This window comes from Elephantulus edwardii, unplaced genomic scaffold (assembly GCF_000299155.1).
Source record: "Elephantulus edwardii isolate Elephantulus edwardi_28Jun2011 unplaced genomic scaffold, EleEdw1.0 scaffold00015, whole genome shotgun sequence".
In the NCBI taxonomy this organism is placed as follows: Eukaryota; Metazoa; Chordata; class Mammalia; order Macroscelidea; family Macroscelididae; genus Elephantulus; species Elephantulus edwardii.
In genome coordinates this window covers 8,643,247-8,666,530 of record NW_006399765.1, presented here as the reverse complement: position 1 = coordinate 8,666,530, position 23,284 = coordinate 8,643,247, and the positions used below count along the sequence as shown (strand labels likewise).

At 39.1% G+C, this 23,284-nt stretch overlaps 1 protein-coding gene across 1 annotated transcript in view; it reads right to left on the bottom strand.

Annotated features, from left to right (window-relative positions):
• Positions 1-23,064, bottom strand: part of PHF20 (PHD finger protein 20) — a 100,795-nt gene extending 77,731 nt beyond the window's left edge. The window contains exon 1 of the mRNA XM_006881492.1: positions 22,982-23,064. Coding sequence (XP_006881554.1) covers positions 22,982-23,064 — 83 coding nt within the window. The remainder of the gene's footprint in view (positions 1-22,981) is intronic.
• Between the last annotated feature and the right edge of the window lie 220 nt (positions 23,065-23,284).

Genomic DNA, 23,284 nt, shown 5'->3' with positions numbered 1-23,284 from the left:
AGTAGTTGGTGGTCTGTTCCACAATCAGCTCCTGGCCTAGTTTTCACAGCTGATATTGAGCTTCTCCAGCGGTTCTTTCCACAGATGTGATCGATCTGATTCCTATGCATACCATCAGGTGAAATCCAATTATATAACCTGCGTTTATGTCTCTTAAAAAAACGTATTTGTTAACTTTAGTTAATAACAATATATCAAATTGCTTTTAATGGTAAGAAATGTACCTTGTATTTTTATCTGTAGAATGCTGATTTCAAATTCACTGTTTCAATTCCCATCTACCCTCACCAGGATTTCTGAGGCTGTAAATCTCAATGGAAGGAGACCGCCCATCTCTCTCCCACAGAGCTGCTGGAATATTTTACCTGCCAGAAAGCCATGTAGCCTTTGGCTTAGCAGAACAAATCACTATAGATTATACCAGGAGCTCATCCGAGATGTTAAGATATTAAGTAAAGGTAAATAGGAACCTTCTGTACTATCATCACTATTTTTTCAATAAATCTAAAGTAGTCTACATTTAAAAAAAAAATGCCATGGCCATCAAAGTCCTTGCAGCACTCTGTGGCACTAACATTCAATTCTACCACACTTTTCACATCTTATCTTACTTCTACACTTCCAAATGACTATTTCACATGTTTCCTTATTTCTGAACCCAAATCTTCATCCTGGATCCTCATACTCACTTTATCTTACTTATTTCATTAAGAAAACTTTTATTTCCTTTTAAAATAAAAAAAAGAAAAAGAATCCCCACTGCTAATGAAAATATAAAATGGAGCAGCCTGGAGAAGTTTGGCAGTTACTCATAAAATTACCATATGATTCAGCAATTCTACTACAGGGTCCCACCTAAGAGAATTGAAAACACATGTTTAAACACAATTTTGTACACAGTACGTTTGTACCAGCATATTTCATAATAGCCAAAAAGTAGAAGTAACTTATCAAATAATGAATGGATAAATAAAATGTGATGACTTTGTTGCATGGTCTTATTTAGCCATAAAAAGGAAATGAGGTACCAAAAAAGAAAGACATTAAGTAAAGAATAGGGAAGAATAGGGAAAGAAGCAATTGATAATGGGTAAGGGTTTCTTCTGCAGGGTGAAAGCAATGTACTGGAATCAGGCAGTGCTGAGAGTTGGTTATACAATTTTGTGAATGTTCTAAAAACCAGTGAATACATACTTTTTCAAGGTGAATTTTTTATAGTATGCAAATTACACATACATTAATTTAAAAACTAATAATAATTAAAATCTTAAAAAAGGAGTATGGGGAAATTCCACCAAGTGCTAACAGGAATAGGGACCAAATGGAACTCATATGTTTAGATAGTGGAAATGTGATACAGCTTTTTTCGAAAACAACTTGGCAGTTAAAGTAAATTAAACATATGACTGTATACGACTTAATAGTCCCATTCCTAGGTATCTACCTGAGGTGAATGAAAACCAACCACAGTTTTCTTATATTTTCATAAATAATAATACAAATGTCTATTAATAACCATCTGAAACTAGAAGCAATATACTTATTTTTCCAAAAGAAATGAATGTGGTTGTTATTATGTTATGGAGTATGAACCAATTCATAGCTGACCCTCTGATGAATTTTCAGAAACTGACCCATCTTTCTCCCGAGGAGCAGCTAGTGGATTAGAACCACCTACCTTTGGACTGGCAGCACAACTCCTTACCCACTAGACCAGCAGAGATCCCATAGAAAGAGATTCCTAAGATCAACTCAATAACTAACAAGTCCCCACTTTAAAAAAAAACCCACCATTAGAGTCATCCTTAAATCCTCTCAGTCTCAGTCTCACACATCATCATAAAATTTGACAACTGTACTTCAAAATATACTCAGGCTCTGATCTCTTGTCACTTCTACCACTGCTCTTTGGTTCAAACTATCACCTTTTAATCCATATAAGAGAAGAATGCCTACAACATATCGTATATACATTCACCAGAGCCACATTTATTTTATAAGTAAATCAGACGTTACTACTTCCTTGCTTAAAATTTTTCAATAATTGCCTATTACATTTAAAATTAAATTCAAAACTTTTAAATGGCCAAGCTGCTTCCTGGTCACCTTTCTGGACTCAATTCTTCCCTCTAATCCCTCATTTGAGCCCAGCCTTTCCCATTTTTTACTGGTTAAACATGCCCAGCCTGCTGTGCTTTAGGAACCTCTGCCTGGAACTGTTTTCTAGATAGTCCTTTACCTCACAGCCCTCCTCAAATGTTTCCTTGTCAGAGAGACCTTTTCTAATCACTCCCTCCAACAGAGTATCATATTATCACTACCCACTTATCAGTAGAAAAAACTGATGCCTTTGAATTGTAGTGTTGGTGAAGAGTATGAAATACACCAAAGGAAGTCTAAGGAATGAATAAATCTGTCTTGGAAGAAGTGCAGGCGGTTGTGCTCCATGCATGTGAGACGTGTAAGACTTCATTTCACACACTTTGGGCTTGTTATAAGGAACAATCTCTTTTGAAATATAAAAAGAGTAGAATAAGAAGCAAGTAAGCAGATACGAGGGGAAACAAATGCCATACCACGAAAAATCAGCAGGGGACTAAGAAACAAAACCTGAAAAGGACTGCAATCCCAGAAGTGCACGGTTCAAATGCACCAGATGCTCTGCTGAAGAAGGAGGAACAGTCGCCTCCTGTACCAGTCAGATCCAATTTGACGGTACACGCATAAAAAAAAAAAACCACCTGAAAAGGGATAAAAGACCTTCCACCAAAACCAACAGAAAAAAGCCAGTGCAATGAATGCAGACTTCTGGTCCCTTCAACTGTGATAGAATAAATTTGTTTGTTAAAGTCACTCATTTGTGGTATTTTTCTTATATAGCAGAATTAACACACCACTTCAAGACGTTGTAAGAATTAAATGAGAGAAAGTCTTTAGACCTGTGACTTATATAGAAAAAATAATAAATGATGGGACCTAACAGAACAGCAAAGATAAAAGCATGGGAGTACATAAGTCACAACCTTTGGTATTTGATGCTAACAGCCAAAGCCAAATTCCCCACTGGTCTCTAAAACTTTCTAAGAGACCCATGTTAAGTTTTCTTTATTTGGTAGCACCTACTATAATTCAATAGCATCATGTGATAGCACCTGACTCACAGTGGACCATCAATAAGTGTTTGTGGATGCTCAGAAAAGAAAAATTACTTTAAAAAAAAAAAGGAGAAAAAGATCATGAAAGAAATGAAGCCTCCTAAACTAGAAGTTGAGATTTGATGAGTGTAAATATTCTAAAATGGTAAAGAAAGGAGTCTAAAGAAATGCAATGCTCAAATTAAAAATCCTTTGTACAAGAAATGTTAAGGACCATGATGACCTGGAAGTGGAAACACAGCACCAGTGAATGAAGAAAGTAGCAGAAAGAGATATCCACCCATCCCATCCCATCCCCCCCCCCCCCCCGCCCCGCCCCTACAGTGCTCAGGGCAAAAAGTAAGAAAGAGTAGGCCTACTACTGCTGGGGCAAATGGTGTCCTCCTGATAGATGACAGAAAGAAGAGAACACCAACACCAACTTCCTTCTTTTTAATCAACCAAGCAGTTAAGAGCAAGCTTCAGCCTTTCCCATGTTAGAAAGTCAATCTATCTACATAACCTTGAGATAAAACACGGTGGGCAGGATGATCCCCCCTCTACTGACTAGGTAATAGTTAAGTGAAACATTCTCCCCACAGTGGTAGATTTACTTCATGAAAAGATATGGGGGGGAGGGGAACTGCTCCAGAATTACAACCTGCAATATGGATTAAATCAAGAAAACACTTAGGCCAATAGGCAACATGATGACAGATGGAGAAATGAATAAATTTTCAATTATTTCATCTTGACTGGATCCACAATCAACACCAGCAGTACTAGAAGTCAAGAAATCAAAAAAATGTACTGAGAAATACAATTTCCAAAATAATGAAGAGCACGGATGTCAGCTTAAAGATTAATGTATGATCCAATCCATGGTTTTTTCCAATCCAAACACAGCAAGTGTTTAAATCAGGAAAAGTTTGTGTCTAGGTTGTACTATTTCTGTATACCTATTCAATCTCTATTCTGTGTAAATCATCTGAGAAGCTGAGCCTTATGAAGTGTGGCAGCAGGACTGGGGCAAGGCTCATCAACAACCTACAAATCCACCAGAAGCTCCGCTGGAGGAAGGGCAATCTCCTCTTGTCACAGTCAGATCCGACAGGATGGTACATGACAAGAAAAAAAGAAGAAAGAAAAAGCAACAACAAATCTACAATGAGCAGATGATACAACCCTGCTTGCTGAAAATAAGGAAGACCTGATGTGCATGATACAGAGGATTAAGAACTGTAGCCTTCAAAATAGATTACATCTCAATATCAAGAAAATATATTCTCACCACTGGACCAATAGGCAACAACATAATAGATTGAGAAAAGACTGAAATTGTCAACAATTTCATCTTGCTTGGATCCACAGTCAACATTCTTGATACTACTAGAAGTCAGAAGATTAGAAGAAGTATAGCACTGGGGAAAGTCTGCTGTTAGGACCGCTCTAAAATCCTGAAAAGCAATAATGTTAGTTTAAAGACTAAGATGCACCTGATTTAGGCCACAGTCTTTCCAATCACCTGCTATCTATCTGAGAGCTAGATAATGATTAAGGATGACAGAAGAAGAATTCATTGATGCAATTGAGTTGTGGTGTTGGAGAAGAATGCTGAATATATTATGGATTGGCAAAAGAGCAAACAGATATATGTTGGAGAAAGTGCAACCAGAATGTGCCTTGGAGGCAAAGTTGGTGAAGCTTTCTCTCATATATTTTGGACATGTTGTTAGAAGTTATTCCCTGAAGAAGAACATCATGATTGGAAAGGTGGAGGGTCAACAAAGGAGAGGAAGACCCACAACGAAATGGACTGATAACAATGTCTGCAGCAATATACTCAAATATGTTGTGGGTGAAAAGGATGGTGCAGGATAGGGCAAAGTTCAGACCTCTTGTTCATGGGGTCACTATGAGTAATAGTGGACTTGATGGCACTTAACAACAACAAGGAGACTGGATGGTTCACTAATAATGTAAGTAAGGTAAATAGCACCTTTTGAGTTGAAATATGCAATACTATAGGGATTTGTCAGTTTTACTAACCCACTAACTAGGCTTAAACCAAACAGACTCACAGGTAGAAAATAAGACTTTCATTGCCATCAAGAAAGAAGACACAGAGTGTATTAGGTTCTCTGAGCCCAGGATTCCTCTGACCACCAGACACAAAGCAGCTGACAGCAGCGGTAGCAGCAGAAGTAGCCCAGAATCAGAGACTAAAATGAGATAGATGTTAACTAGGTCTGTCAACTCGGAGCTAAAGCCTATTACCTTCTAACCTAGGATAACCTGGAATGCAGGGATGGTATATAATTGGTAGGACTAAGAGTTCAGTGAAGCTGAAGTCCAGATAGAGATTTGCTGACTAGTATGCCTGAAAAGAAGCTGTTCCGAATGAAGTATTGTACCCAAAATGTTTTAGCCTGAATTTTAATCTTTAACTTCTCTAACTCTGAGCGTTAACTGTAAGTTCTGTGTAGTGTAGGCACTGCAACAAATTACTGAACCTTGTTGTTCTTGTTGTTGTTATTGTTACATGCCATCGAGTCAACTAGGATTCACAGAAACCCTATCTATGTAAAACAGCTCTCTGAACCCTGTCCTATCTTGAGTGAATCTCACTATCTCTGACACACCTACCTCCATTAACTCAGTCACTGTGTCAATCCACCTTATCTGGGGTCTTCCTCTACTGCACCATCCCTCCACCCTTCCATGCATGATGTCCTTCTCCAAGGATTGGTCGGTCCCTCCTGGCCACCTGGCCTAAGTATATGAGACAATTTCAAAATATTGCCTCCAATTTGGTTTCTCAACCCTCTCCAAAACAGACTTGTTTGTTTTCTTGGTGGCATATGATATGTCAAATACTTTTTTTTCAGACAACAACTCAAAGATATCAATTCTTCTTCTGTCATCTTTAGTCCAGCTCTCTGATACCTAGCAAGTAACTGTGAAGACCATGGCCTGAATCAGGTGCACCTTAGCCTCTACTGACATCGTTGACCCAAAAGGTCCCCAAGAAGCAAACTTCTCCAATTCAATGTGTCTTCTGATTTCCTTACTGCTGGTGCAAGCTAAAATTGTAAACAGTCTCAATCTCTTCTCCATCTATTGTGTCTCAGTGGTGAGAATCTTATGGCTTCTTGATGTTGAGCTTCAATCCCTATTTCAATCCTTAACCTTCTGTAACAAAGTTTTAGGTCCTCCTCAGTTTTGGCAAGCAAGTCTGTGTAATCTGCATAACACACATTGTTGATTAATCTTCTTCAAATCCTGATGCCACCCTCTTCCTCATCAAGTCCAGCCTTCCAAATGATCTGTTCTGCACAGACTGAAAAGGTATGGAGACAGGACACATCTCTGACACAGTTTCCTGATTTTGAACCATGCAGTGTCTCCTTTCTCTGTTCTAAGGACTGCTTCCAGGTCCAAGTACAGGTTTTGCATGAGCACAATTGAACCTAGTAAGAAAATAATGAGATCCACAGCAGAGACAGTTAGTACTGGAGTTCATAGAACAACTTGTCTGAGGGCATCACATGTCTGACTTTACTGGAATCAGCTTTATGCTGCAGATGTTCTTTAAGAAGATTCTTCCCCCTGGTAGAGTTATCCAAAGTCAGACTCTCCCTCCCTTACATACATCATCTCATTTTTACACCTCTTTAAAAAGAATTGAAATCTTACTTCCAAAGGTTTTGTGGGAGCTTATAATGTGAGATAATCTGCCTTGCAAATCTGCAAATACATTGTGGTAAGATACAAAGAATACCAGTATCAAACAGTCTTAGATGTTGAGAACACAATGAACACAACTTGATGTCATAGAAATGTTAAGTACACAACAAATGCTGAAACAGTAAACAATATGTTATACATATCCTTACTACAATAAAAAATAAGATAATGTACATTTTTTAAAAGACACCAATAAGTCAGATTCACAATTAGATTGTGACCTTAGGCAATTGTTTTACCTCAGAACCTCAATTCCAGATGGGTATGGTGTGGCTTAAATGAGATCATCTGTTTAAGACACTTAACAGAATACCTGACAAATAGTAATTTCTTTACAAAATGTTAGCTATCACTACTATTATTTTGATCGTAGCACAGTATTTGCAGTATACACAAGTGAATGAAAGACCAATTTTCCATAAAACAATACAGAAAAACAAGATCTACTGTAAGTAATTCAGAGCAACCTAAGACTCACTTTGGTCACATATGTGTCTCCATACACTTCTACTGCCACATCCATTGTGTGCATCAACTCCTTCCATCTTTTCTTTGGTTAACTGACAACAAACAACAAATCCAGAATTAAGGAAAATATTATCAGAGAAAGGAAGTATCCCTTTCATTTCATCTGGGAGGCATAGCAGGCCTTTGAAGCCAGATCAAAAGGGGTTCAAATCCCAGCTCTATCACTGACCGTTTCTGTAATTTTAGACAAAGGACTTGAACCTCTGTGAGGCTCACTTTATGTCTTTTCCTCATTTATAAAACTGAAACAATAAACAACTTTGTAGGTTTTTTTAGAAGGCTTAATAAGTAGGTTGCATATGAAGATCCTGGCACAGAGTGGGCACCTCAACAAATGGTAGGTACTCTACATAAATGCATGAAGACCTGGGGGCAAAGTGCGTTGTTAAGTGTTTTGTTACTAATAGAAAGATTGATGGATGGAATACATCAACCACGCTTCCATAAAGATTTACAGCCCTAACAATTGGCCCAGCCCCGGCTGTGATGGTGGTCACCAGGGGAGTCAAGAGTGAGCCACAGGTCAGCGCACACCCTGGCCGGCACCCTGCTTAAGCGCAGACACTGGGTTGCAGAGCCCCTGGAGTGAAGAGGGGTTCTGCCCTCGGCTCTGCACTGGGTTAAGGACCAGACCCACACTGCTGGCGGTCCCAGGCAGGCGACTCCTTGGAGCGACTTCAGGGAGCTTTGGCCGAGTGCAGAGAGCAAGGCTACGGAGGCACCCATCAGAGTCAGTCCCTCACTGCGAGCCACCCAGCATCCCGGATTCAGGACCACCGCTCAGATTTTCCCAGGTCACATGTTTGAAGACCACCATGCCATTATCCCTACTGAGCTCCCCATGGATGGACAACTTCTGAGCACATGCCCCATGGCTGCACAGGAGCTCCCCTAGATGGAGAATGACACTGCACAGTAGACATCATTTGGAGCTGCCACCTTGGCTGGACAACCCCTATTTGGAAGGCATTTCTGACCCTTGAAGATTCCCTGAAGATGTGTGACCAGAGCCATGTGGCCTCCAATCTCTGCTATTGCATGATGGTCAGTGGCACCATGATTCTAGTGGCTAGGACACTGTTTTTCGTGGTGGAGTGAAAGGGATGCAAGGATCTAGCCTGGCCAGCTGGCCTCGCCCACTGGGCACCCTGCATCTGAGGGCCCCAGTCCCCTACTCAGGGCAGTCAGCTTCTTTTGCTGTGGTGCACGGGGCCTGTTGCTGCTCTGTGACCTGCTCTGGTCCATCAAAGCCAGCACCCGGGGCCACCTCAATGGGACCCATACCACCTCTCCAGAGACCTGCACTACCTCACAGTGGAGACCTTGGAGAAAGAGAGTGCAGGACACCAAAGGTGGCTGCCATCCCCACTTATGAGGAGGCTGTATGCTGCCTACTGGCCATGACTAAAGAGTTCCTGAGACGGCCTGTGAACTCCACAGAGGAAGATGTGAAGCACAGTGCCTCAGAAGATGGGCTACTTGACACCCAGCCCCCTGGGCCTCCACCCAGCTACGAAAACATAGCTTTTGCCTTTGATGCCGTCCCTGGAGAGACTACACCCCAGACCTCCCACCAAGGCCTGTTCTTTCAGGGTGTAGGAAAAGGAAGTTAAATGTTCCTCAGAGGTCTTAATTCCAGAGAACAGAACTGCTGGCACCTCTTCCAGGGTCCAGTGCAGTGCCTGGTACACAGCAAGGATTCAAATACTGTTTGTTGTGGAATGTTTGCTATATCTCCGTTACTGTGTAATAAAAACCACCCAAAACGGGGAAAAAAAATTATGGCCTTGGAAATCTATGGGGCAGTTCTCCATTACAGGGTCACTATGAGTCCTAATCAATTTAACAGCAGTAGGCTTGGGTGTTTGCATAATAGCCATCCAATTCTGCAATATTAAAATAATTTCCCCTCAGGTTTAAATGTAAGCAATCAAAATAACCTGAGAAAATGTTTTTCTACAGTCATTTGAAACTCAACCTACAGACAGTGTACTGAGTACCTATAATGTGCCAGGTGCACTTCAGAGGCACTGGGAATATATATCAGTAAACAAAACATGACAGCCCAGCTGTGATGGTCATCAGAATGAGTCTACTGAATCCTTAACTGTAAGGCAAGCAATTGACTCCAGAAGCAGTGCTCTCCATTGCTAATATCAAATGGTTGACAGCAGAGAAAATCATAAAGATCTTTAGGTGGGTTTTAATGACTATGCAAATGTATTTAACTGTGTAGAGCATAACTACAGATATCACTGGAAGGAATTCTAGAACATTTCATTGTGCTCATTATGAATCTATAAAAGAGGCAGTCATTTGAATAGAAAAAGGAAATAGCGCATGCTTAAAATCAAATATGAAAAAGTATATTTTCAGAGTTGTATTTTTTCATTAAACTTACTCTATCTGAATGCTAAGAAAATGACCCAAGAAGCTGGTCTACATTAAGATGAATTAGGCATCAGGATTAGAAAGCCTCATTAAAAACTTCTGATAATATGCACATCCAAAAACTTCTCCAACAGGGTAAAAAGGGAAGCCACAGATTTGGGAAAAAGTATTTGGTAATGACATGTCAGATAAGGGACTAGTATCGAGAATTTATAAAATACTCGAGCACCACCACAAAATAAAAGTAACCTAACTGAAAAATGGGAAGATATGAACAGACACTTTACCAAAGAAGACATTCAGATGGCCATGAATAAATGTTTAAAATCCCTAGCTCTGAGATGCAAATCAAAACAACTATGAGAAATCATCTCACTCTAGTAAGAAAAGCAAAATTTAACATAGCAGCAAACAACAAATGTTAGTGAGGCTGTGGAGAAACTGGAACCCTTTTCACTGTTGGTGGGAATGTAAAATGGTGCTACCACTCTGAAAAGCAGTATGGCACTTTCTCAAAAAGTTGGAAATAGAAATACCATCTGACCCAGCAATTCCACTGTGGGAATATACCCTAAAGAAACCAGAACAGCCACCCAAGCAGATATATGTACACCTATTGTTTATTGTGGCTTTGTTCACAACAGCAAAGAATTGGAAACAACTCAAGTGCCCATCAACAAACATTTGTTGTTCTCTATCCATTTGGATAGAGAAACTCTGGTATATTCACACAACGGAATAGTATGAAGCCCTGAAAAACAAAAAACTCATGAAATACTACACAAAATGGGTGACAATGGAGGACATTATGCTGAGTGAAATATCTCAATCACAAAAATATAAATACTGCATAATGCCACTGTTATAAAACAGGACTGACGTGAAGGTTGGGGAAAACTAAGAAAAGAGGGGACAAATAATGTACACAGCACTGAAACAGATGAGGGAGAGAACTGTATAAAAGGAATATATGATTAAGTATTATTGGTATGACAGGAGTTCAGAACAAGAGTTGCATAGTAAAGTGGTCCGGGATGGTGGGGACACTGTATAACAATAAAAGAACTTTTTTCCCAAAGAAAAAAGCAAACTAGGCGGGAAGGGGGCATGAAGAAAAATGTGCAACAATGAATGGATGGAAATCCAAATTCTTTATAAACTTTCATTAAAATTTTAAAAAGTATAAATCCTCACAAATTATAAACAAAGAAAATATTGGGGGGAATAAAGAAGAGAAAGAAATGATTGAAGTTTCATCTTAGTTGGATCCACAACACTGAAGGAAGCAGCTTTCAATACAGTACAAGCAATGTACCACTACACTGAGCAAATCTGCTGCAAAAAATCTCTTTAAAATGTTAAAAAGCAAAGGTTAATTTGAGGATTAAGGTCTGATCCAAGTCCTGATATTTTCAATTGTCTTGTATGCATGCAAAAGAACGATCAAAGGAGAACTGATGCAATCGCATCATACTGTTGCTTAAGAATACTGAACATTCTATGGACTGCCAAAAGAACAAACAACTCTCTCTTGCTCTTTGGAAGCAAAGATAAAAAGACACTTCAAACAAATTTGGACATGAAGGTCTGATCCTTGAAGAAAGTCATCTTGAATGACTGACAATCAACAGAGAAAAGGAAATATACCTACAATGAAACAGTCTGACATAATGTCTATAACAGTGAGCTCAAACATTGTGATTGTGAGAACAGTTCTGGATCAGGTGGTGTTTTGTTTCATCATACACAAGGTCACTATGAGCCAGAACCAACTTGATGGCAATTAAGAACAACAACATGACTCTAAATCCTTCTCTAACGCTATCTGTGCCTTAGTCAACTTCTCAGACTATGCCTAGCCAGTGGCTGAGTACAAAAGGAATGAATACTAAGGCAAGATCCTTCATGAGAGACAAGATTTTTCCCCCCTTGTTGTTATTGTTGTGTACTGTGAGTTGGAACTGACCCATAGCTGACCCTCCAGCAGGTTTTCAGAGGCAGTTAATCGCATGGTAAGAGACTGCCCTTCTTTTTCCCATGAAGCAGCTGGTAGATTTGAACCATGGACCTTCAGTATTGCAGCACAACTTCTTGCTGCTACTTTTTTCCTTTGTTGTTATTAAGTCCTAGGTGACTGACCCAATGAACGAAAGACCTGAACACTCGTTTAACTTTCATTCTTTCTCCAGGTTCATAGGGTTTCCAGAGGCAAGCTATTTCGGAAGTAGATGCCACTCCTGCTTCCAAGCTTATTTTAATTGGGGAGCTCCACCAAACACTGTCCACCATTTTTCCTTTTGTTTGTTGTTGTTGTTATGTGCCGTCGAGTCGCTTGCGACTCATAGCGACCCTATGTACAACAGCCCTAAACTCCGCTCTGTCCTGTGCCAATTGCACTGTCTCTGACACTCCCATCCCAATTATCCCAGTCACTGAATCAATCCACCTCATAGAGGGCCTTCCTCTCCTGCTCTGTCCCTCCACCCTCCTAAGCATGATGTCCCTCTCTAAGGACCGGTCTCTCCTCACAACATGTCCAAAGTATGTTAGATGGAGCCTCAGAATCCTTGCCTCCAAGGAGCCACGCGGTTTAACCCTTTCCAGGACAAATCTGTTTGTTTTCTTAGCAGTCCATGGTATTCTCAATACTCTTCTCCAGCACCACAGCTCAAAGGCATCAATTCTCCTTCTATCCTCCTTGGTCATTATCCAACTCTCTGATGAATAACAAGTGATTGGAAAGACCATGGCCTGTATCAGACGCACCTTAGTCTCCAGAGAGACACCATTGCTCTTCAGTACTTTGGAGAGGTCCCTAACAGCAGACTTTCCCATGGCAATGCGCCTTTTAATTTCCTGGCTGCTGGTGCCAAGACTGTTGACTATGGAGCCAAGCAAACTAAAGCTGTGCACAATCTCAATCTCTTCACCATCCATCCTGATGCTGCCAAGGGGTTAGGCATCTGACTAGCTGAAAGCTGGGCAGCTTAGAGGCATTTTTCCTTTAGTACTTTAAAATCTCATTTTTAAAATTTAAGTGAAAGTGTGCAGGGTTTTTCATTCAATAAGTCATATATATTTTACTCTGTAACATTAGTTACACCAGGTTGTACACAGGGTTTTCGAACCACTGGGCCAATTGGCAGCATCAGTAAGGATGGTGAAGAGATTGAGATAGTTAAGTTTTAGTTTACTTGGTTCCACCGTTAACACTCTTGGTAATAGCAGCCAGGAAATCAGGAGACTAATTACATTGGGAAAGTCAGCTGTGAGGGACCTCTCAAGAGTACTGAAGAGCAATGGCGTCAGGCTGGAGACTGGTGCACCAGATCCAGGTTATGGTCTTCACAATTACATGCTATGCATAGGAGAGTTGGACAGTGAATAGGATGACAGAAGGAAAATTGATGCCTTTGAGCTGTGGTGCTGAAGAAGAGTGTTGAATATACCATGGACTGCTAGGAGAACAAACAGGTTTGGCCTGGAAAGGATGAAGCCGGAATGTTCCTTGGAGTCAAGGATTCTGAAGCTTCGTCTGACATACTTTGGGCATGTTGCAAGGAGGGGCTGGTCCTTGGAGAAGGACATCATGTTTGGGAGAGGGGAGGGATGGCTCAGGAGAGGAAGACCATCAATGAGATGGCCTCTCACATACCAAATTTGGGATATTTTAATATCAAAGGGAATTTCTTTCAGTATAGAGACAATAAAACAAATTCTTCATTATATTTGGCTAATGCATTCAAAATCAAAGTTCTTGTGGCACAACAGTTAAGTGCTCAACTGGTCACTAAAAGGCCAGCAGTACAAATCTACCAAGAGCTCTAAGGGAGAAAAGGCCTGGTGATGTGCTCATACAAGAGTTACAGTTTAGGAAATCCTATCAGAGCAGGTTGAGCCTGTCTTCTCGGTGGCTATGGGTCAGAATCCACTGGACAGCATACAACCAAAACACTAAAATTCAAATATCTAACCAAACATTTAAAAATGGCCTTCTGCACTGCAATCCCAGAGGTGAGCAGTTCAAATCCACCAGATGCTTTGTGGGAGAAGGAGGGATAACCTCCTCCTGTAGCAGTCAGATCTTATTTGATGGTACACACACACAAAAATAATAAAATTAAAACAAAAATGGCCTATAAAGTGTCCAGCTTCTAAATAATTTGGGAGATTATCAGAATCGTTTTCAAACACTTAAGAAAGAGGTGTTGAGAAGATTAAAGATACTCTGAAAATAGCAAAAAAACTCAATGCCTTCAAGTCATTTCCAACTCTGAGCAAGCCATCCTTGGACTTTTGAGGCTAAACACACTACCACAGCTTTTAGAGTTCTGCTAATTTTAAATAGTTATGAACTTAATTAAGTTCCCTTACATGCAAACCCTACGGGCCTTATTTATCATTATCACTGCCTGCTATGAAGTCAATTCTGACTCACAGAATTAGAGAAGAACTGCCCCCGAAGGGTTTCCAAAGCTGTAGATTCAGATAACTTTTCAGTTAGCAACCAAGAGCTCAACCAGTGAAACAAAACCACAATAAAGTATTTCATACTCACAAGATGGACTGAGTGTCTGTGGCAACAGACTCAAAATATGTTGAGGACAATAAGGATGGCACAGGATAGGACAAAGATCCGATATATTGTTCATAGGAGTCATGAGTCGTATCTGACAGCGCTTAACAATCTAACAGGTAGGGAGGAAGGGGTTGCTAGTGGCCTAGTGAGAAAGGAGTTGTGTTACCAAACTAAAGGCAGAAGATTCAAATCCACCAGCTACTCTGAGGGAGAAAGATGGGCAATCTCCCCCCATACCATTTATGCTACTACTGTTGTTAAGTGCCACTGCACTGAGTCAATTATAACTCCTTGTGGCCCTATGAACAATGGATCTGAACTATACCCCATCCTATGCCATCTTCATCATCACTGATATACTTAAGCCCACTGCTACAGTCACCATGTCACTCCATCTTGTTGAGGGATGTTTTCTCTGTCACTGACCCTCCATTTTTCCACTCATGGTATCTTCTTCCAAGGACTGGCTTCTCCAAACAAGATCACCAAAGTAAATGAGGCAAAGTTTGATTCTAGGGAGCACCTTGGTTGCACTTTGTCCAAGACCCATGCATTTGTTCTTTTGGCAGTTCGTGGAATATTCTGTACTCTTCTCAAAAACACAATTCAAACTCCTCAGACATCATCTGTCATCCTCATTCCCACTGAAGGGTCAGCTATGAATCAGTTCTGACTTCCCGGCAATGATCACAATTACTCACCACAGTCAGATCTAAGGAGCAGAAGCCCCAGGAACTTGACTGCAGTTAAGTCAATTCCAAGTTACAGGGAACCTCTTCTGGATTTCTAAGGCTGAAATTCATAAGGACTTTTTATCCCTCAGTATAGCTCTGTGGGTTTAAAGTTTTCCATTAGTTGTCTAACACTTATACTACTATGCCACCAGAGAATGTCTTTAGTGACTGCTTATCAAAGAGCCTGGAAGCTAGTTTTGAAGTTACCTGAGAAATTAAAATAATAATGATAAATATAGCCTACTTTCATCCTTTACTTTCACTATCCCCTCTAATGAATGCCTCCTCAAGAGTGTGAGAACAGCCAATTTAAATCATATCTAATCACAATAAATATATTGTTACACCAATTTTTGGTGGTTTCTGCATATTTAGGTTTTTGATAATTTATTCAATAGAATATTACTTAGTCGGAAAAAGAAATGAAGTCCTAATACATTCTACAACATGGTTGAACTCTAAAAGCAATATGCTGAGTGGAATACATCTATCACAAAAGAATACGTACGGTATGACCCCTTTACTTTTATGAAATATCTGGAATACAAGAGTATAAAAAGCAAAGTTTATTAAAAGTTACCAGAGACAGGAAAGAGGAAGGGGGAAAGAGTCAGTGTTTGACTCAGAGCTTATACAGGGTGATAACGTAATCTGGAAATAGGAAAGGATATTGTTTAAAAAACAGGATGGAATTAATTAATGTCACTGATGTTCATTAAAGATTGTGAAATGTCAGGAAGCTCTGGTGGCCTAGTGGCAAGGAGCTGCACTGCAATCCCAGAGATATATGGTTCGAATCCACCAGATGCTCTGCCGGAGAAGGAAGGACAATTTCCTCCTGTACCAGTCAGATACGATTTGACGGTACATGCACAAAAAATAATAAAATATAAATAAAAAAAAATAATATATATATACATATATATATAATAAAATATTTTAAAAAAAAGATTGTGAAATGTCAAAATTTTTACATTTTGTTACCTATATCTACCACAACAAAACCAAAACAACTCGAAAACATCAAAGCTCAAGCTACTTGGTGACCATCTATAGGACAGAGTAGAACTGCCCAATGGAATGTCTAAGTCTTTAAATCTTTACAGAAGTACATTTACACCTTTCTCCCAGAGTGGATTATTGAATTTCTGTCTGCTGAGTCAGAATCGATTCACAGTTGAACCTCTTGCTAGTTTTTAGAGGCTGTAAATCATACAGGAAGGAGATCACTCATTGTTGACTCAGAATCGACTCACAGATGAACCTCCTGCCAGTTTTCAGAGGATGTAAATTAAACAAGGAGAAAAACCACTCATCTTTCTCCCTCAGAGCAACTGGTGGATCTGAACCACTTGCTATTGGGTAAGCAGCACAATTCTTTACTCACTAAGCCACCAGAGCTCCCTCTCACACTGGCTAATCAAGTCACATTACCAACCTACTAGTTAGCTGCCAAGCACTTTAAAAACTTGGCCATCAGGCCTCCTTAAGGAGTAGGCAGACTTTCCTTAATCCAATTAGAAGCATTTACTCTGATCTTTTATAAAATATCCTCTAAAATTCCAGATGTGTTCCCATTCAAATCACAAGACAAGGAAGACTATCACTACTATCATTCAATTCCACATTGAGACAATCAGAGAAAGAAAGAGATAAAACAATGTATAAAAAGAAGTAGCAAACTGGCGAGCTCTGGTGGCCTAATGGCAAGAGGCTGCATTGCAATCCCAGAGATGCGCGTTCAAATCCACCAGATGCTCTGCTGAAGAAGGAGGAACAATCACCTCCTGTACCAGTCAGAATCGATTTGACGGTACACACATAAAAAAAAAAAAAAGAAGTAGCAAACTATTATTACTTGTGGATGTATGATGGAGCTCTGGTGGTAAGAAGCTGTGCTGGAATCCTCAAGACATGTGGTTTAAATGTGCCCAGGCGATTAACTGCCTCTGAAAACCTGTTGGAAGGTCAGCTATGGGTTGGTTCCCACTCAATGGTATACAATAACATATGATGATCTATACAAAAATTCAAAAGAACCATTAGAATAAATATGAAAATGCAACAAGGTACCTGGATTTAAAAAAAAACACACACAAATTAACAGCACTTCTACACATCAGCAATAACCCAATAGAAAATATAATCTGATTCATTCACTGTCATGAAAAAGATATCAGGCAGGGAAAAGCAGGTTAGCTATAAAAAGAGAAGATGTGTAAAGGGAGGGATTGACACAGTAACTAACTGTAACAATGGACTTGCGCGTGAAGGCGATCATGACAATGACACAGGATAAGGCAAGGTTCATATCCATAGTGCACAGGGTCATTACGAGCCACAGTCACTCAACACAAACCAAGACGGTATTTAGGAACTGCTGGGTAAGGAATTTAACTTTGCTTAAAGAATTTACTTTGTGTCCCATGATTTCTGAGAAGTAACTTCTAAAACCCTGAAATTTCCCCAATGATAGTGTTCCCAAGTTCTCAGTCCTACCAGTATTGGCTCTCTCCACCCAAGGTCTCATCACACATCAGGTCTCCAGTTCAGCCATCATAGGTGTAGTTGGAACAGGAAGGGCATCCTGCATTGGCTAGCTTTCTCTTCAGTGGTGCAAGAAGATTCCCAGTGAAATATTTGTATTTGATAAAATCTCCAGTCCACACTTGAGGGTTTATGCTAATTAAGTGATTCACTCTGACACTGGCCAGGCCAAAAGACCTAACTTAGGGATCCTGAGGAATGATTAAATCAATAATGCCTAAAAATGAGGTCCCAATAAAAGCTCCACGGAATCTCTTGTTGATGAAAAACATCAATGCGCATGGCAATGCCTGTCCCTTTTTAAAATCTTTTTGAAAAGGATCCTAGAAGTCAACCTAAACATCTTTATAGCTCCTTTGTAGAAACTTCTCTAAAACTGTACTAAGCACAGTACTTCTCAAGGGTTCTGTAAGTTTATTATCAAACCCAAGAAAGCAGGGGAGAGAGGAAAGCAGCAGGTCAGAAGGAAAAACTTAAGCTTATAGTTAGCATCTTGAGAGAGGAAAGGGAAACCTATGATTATTATTTCACGCGTTGATAGTCTTTAGACAATTTATAAGAAAAGATCTGCCAATCTGCTTTCAGAAAGATTACAGCCAAAAAAACTTACGGAACAATTCTATTCAGTTACACGTGAGGAAATTCACTTTGCAACAACTGGTTTGGTTTTCGGGTTTAGGTCAGAGGTGAGGCTGTCATAAACATCAAGGAGCCAACATTCAAAGTCTTGGGGAGATCTGGCAGTCTAAAGGACTACAGACCTTCTTCTCTTATGAAAAATTAGCTGGCTCTGGATAGTTAAAAGTCAGTGAAAGAAGTGCTGCATCTGCACCTGGTGTTGGAACAGAGGTGGTACAGCTGAATTACACTGACTTTATCAGTTTTCAGGACAAGGTAAGTAACCTCTTTTATGAAGGCTATACAACATTGTTGAAAATCATAAGAGAAACTGTAAATAAACACAATGTCTAATAGTTTCATGAATGGAAATACCATCCTAAAGATGCCAATTTCCTCAAATCTTATAAATTCAGTACAATTCATTTGAAAACTACATGTTTTCTTTTTTAAGGTTTTTTAAAAAATTATTTTATTTTTTGCAATAGCATTTTTAAAGAAATCTAATAAATGCAAAAACTCACAATGAAGAGTAAAGATCTAAAAACAGTCACCCAAATAAAGCAAAATACAAATAGGAAAAACATGTCTTGATAACAGAATTTATTTTAAAGTCATATCAACTTAATAATGTGTTATTATTGGCACTGGACTAAACATAAATCAGTGAAAGACTTTAGAACTCAGAATAAATTCATGCAAACATGGAATACACTGGACAGCAGCTGAGGAAGGATGGACTATTACATAAATCACTAGGTTGGTTGAAACCAAAGTGATTCCATCTTGCTGACCTTCTCAACCCTACCTGAATACACCTGTGTGTTTCAGGAAATAGTAAATAACCTGATTAATGCATGACCCAAGCCCAGGAGGTACTTTATAGCTAAAACAAAGTGTGATGGAAAGATGGAAAATGTTCCCAAGCCCTTTAAAGTGCTGTGACTCCTAATGGATAAATATTCTATTCTTTGCTCAGAACTGAAGTGATCTTGAACCTCAGCCGCTTACACTGAAGTGTACATTTTAAATAAAGCTATCAGCTGTACACTCAGCTAGTATTGCTTCTGGACTTTGTAGTCATTTCACAAATGACTGCAGCAAGTAGTTACTCAAAAGATGAAAAAGAATACTAACTACACCAAAATCATCCCATGTAACTAAGTGATAGAGAAAAATGCATACTCAAGTCACAAAGAACAAAACCCATAATATTTGCTAGTATTTTTAAATTTAAAACTTAAAGCTTACACAAGAAAAAGAAAAAAAAAAGATTTCTATACAAGGAAAGGTACCATATATAAAGGAAAAGACAACTTCTATACTGTTCAACATAAACAGAAAAAGAATTGGAATCTATGATACATTATTTAAACACATCTGCAGTTCAGTAAGAAAAGAAGTAATCCAATACAAAAATATCAAGGGCATGTCACAGAACACGTCTAAAAAGATACAACAAAAGTAACGCACAATAAAGGGCTCTCTGGTGGCCTAGTGGCAAGAAGTGGAGCTGTAATCCCGAAGGCACGCACTTCGAATCCACCAGATGCTCCACTGGAGAAGGAGGGGCAATCTCCTCCTGTGCCAGTAGGATCTGATTCAATGGTACACAACAAGGAAAAAAATAAATAAATAGTAATGCACAATAAAATAACAATAAAATTTCACAGCCAACAGACTGACAAAAACCAAAAAGTCTGTCAAAGGCAAGGATTGGTAAGGATATGGAGAAACAGCAATCTTCCTGTCTACTCATGAGGCTATAAATTAAAAAAAATTTTTGGAGAACAACTTGGCAATTTCCAATAAAATTTAAAATGTTTATATTACTTTAGGGAGCTCTGGTGGCAAGGAGCTGTGCTGCCGTCTCAAAAAAGTAGTGGTTCAAATCCACCAGGTGTTCCAAGGGAGAAATATGAACATCTCCTCTCTTGTGATTAAATTGCTTCTGATTCTAAAAACTACGTGGATGGTTGATAAGACACAGCAACATTACTTTTTGGGGAAGAGCTTATCAAATGCAGTTTCTAAACCATTGTTGTTCTATGCCCTTCAAATCTGAACTGACTCAGCCTTTCAGAGGTTGTAAATAGCAGGATTCTCAAAAGAGAATGCACAGGAGGAGAATGCATAGATGAGTGATTCTAACAGCATGCCTTCAGGTTGGAAGCACAACTCCCCACTATTAAGCCACCAAAGCTCCCTTCCTGAACCATTAGCAGGTTGTAAAATATAAGAAATACTTTTTAATATGTGTGTATGTGTTTAAGGGGGTGGTAGAATTATCAGAGTACAATGCAAGTATTCCAGTATTACTTAATAAACTTCTGCTTCAGATAAATTTATATGCATACCAGAGTGGTTACTATATTGGACTTAAAATGTTTCTTACTGTTGAGTTGTGGTCAAAAAATTTTAAAAATACTGCCCAAGAAATATCCCTGCACATGTACACAAGAGATATTGAAGAGGTATTTACAGAAGTACTCTGAAAAACTACAAATCAAAATGTCCATCAATAAGGGACTAGATAAGTAAAATACAGTATTTTCATAAAATACAACTCTATACAGAATTTTACTTATCTAGTCCCTTATTGATGTGAATTTAAGTGAATACCTCCTATACCAAAAAGGATAAATCATAAAGTCAAGTACTAAAAAAAGATACAGAAAAACATAAATAGTATATGATTTATATGTTTGGAGTTTTTTAATTGATATTTTAATGAGTTTACAGAGAATCTGGATTTCCATTCATTCATTGTTGCACATTTTCCTCCCTGCCCACTCCCTCCAGTCTGCTTTTCTCTTTGCAAAAAAATTCTTTCATTGTTGTACAATGCCCCCTAATCCACTTCACTATTCAGTTCTTATTCTTGACTGCTGACATGCAATTTATATGTTTTTTTTAAAAAAAACCTCAAGATTATTATAGATTAATTCATAATATATACCAAAATGGAAAATGTCCAGAAGGGATATAACCAACTACTACAACCAACTACTACCATATATATGGAACTGTCTCTACAGAATGAGGGAAATAAAATTCAGAAGGTCAGTAAGGATATTTCTTCTATGTTAGAAGTGCTCTCTTTTATATTTTTTTTTCTTTTTCAAAAAATATAAATAAAATAGAACGGTCATATTATTAATATTTTATTATCTGTGTTTTTCTGTATTTTAATCTTTTTTCCAAATTACAACAAAAAAATAAAATTTCTTTTAACTGCCTAGCACTAAAAGCTGACTTACAAAATGCAACAAAAAAGGAAATAATTACAAATAAAATGCTCTAAATACAACTAAGTGTTCAAATAATCTCTAAGATTAAAATTTCCAGCTCGTCCTTTCCAGCTTTGTTCCGGCACTATGGCCCCCGCAAAGAAGGGTGGTGAGAAGAAGAAAGGCCGTTCTGCCATCAACGAAGTGGTGACCAGAGAGTACACCATCAACATTCACAAGCGCATCCATGGAGTGGGATTTAAGAAGCGTGCTCCTCGGGCACTAAAGGAGATCAGGAAATTTGCCATGAAGGAGATGGGCACACCAGATGTTCGCATTGACACCAGGCTTAACAAAGCTGTCTGGGCCAAAGGAATAAGGAATGTCCCATACCGCATCCGTGTACGGTTGTCCAGAAAATGTAATGAGGATGAAGATTCCTCAAACAAGCTGTATACACTGGTTACCTATGTACCTGTCACCACTTTCAAAAATCTACAGACAGTCAATGTGGATGAAAACTAATAGCTGATTGTCAAATAAAGTTATAAAACTGTAAAAAAAAAAAAAAATTTCCAGCTCCACACTGAAATGAAAAATAAACAACCTAAATTTAAAAAAAAAAAATTTCCAGCTCCAAAGGGCATCAAAGAAACAGTTTTCTGCCCCACCCACTTAACTGACTCTCCTCATCCTTTCTTCCTACATCCCAGAACTGGTCAGCCTAATTTTTTGCAATCACTCCAAGAAACCTATCCGGTTCCTTATGAAAATTCAAAAAAGCTTGAATTCTGCAGCCCCATCCTTACACTGAGCACTGACAAATGACCAAATTCTAGAACGTTCTCAACAACAATCATAATCCCCAGATTAAAAGGCTTTCTCTCACATAGCTTTATTATTTGTTTCTCCAAACAACCATAAGATTGAAATTGCTAGCACCCCTATTCAATAAATGATGCTGATATTCAAAGCAGCTAATAATAAGTAGTCAGATCAATGACAAAGTCTGGAATACAGCCACCCCTCAGCTCCAGAATCCAATCACCCCAAAGTGTCCTTTCGTGATGCCTGCATTTCAACCATACTATAACACACCTAAGGAAACAGGAGGGATTGTTCACAACAGAGGAGCCCTTTCCTTCATTCTCACATCCCTGTTCTTTTTCCCTCTCTGATTCCTGACACAGCCAAGAGCAAGAATGCTGCTACTTAACTCCTCCCTACCTGTAACCACTCATGTTTCTTTCTGCATCAGAGGCACAGGCAGAAAAATGGGAAACAACTATGAACACAGGGATCCATGCACCAAAGAGAAAGGGCACTCTAAAGCTCTAGAATGAAGTCTCTCTCCATTTTCCAAGACTCAATGAGCAAGAAACACCTACGAGAAGCCTAGCCTACTACTCTTTAGCAATGCTGACAACAATCCTTTACTGAAGGGCTTTAATTAACAGAAAAATGTAAAAGTACCAGTTTTTTAATCGATCCCGGGCTTCCAACTGGGCTCCCACTTCAAAGCTGATTCCTCGTCTGTTAGGTGGATGCTTTGTCATTTTCAGTCATCAACGGGGCTGCCTTTATTCTCCTGAAAAAGCCAATTAAATATTTATGAAACTTAGGCAAAGTCTGCCCAGAGTGTAGCATCACTCACTACACAGAAGAGACAAACAGGCATTATTCAAAACACAAAGCTCCACAAAACCTTGTCACCGCCCTCTCACTCTGCCTCATTCTAAGACAGGCGTGCCTTCCACTGGTTCCTCCTATTATTAT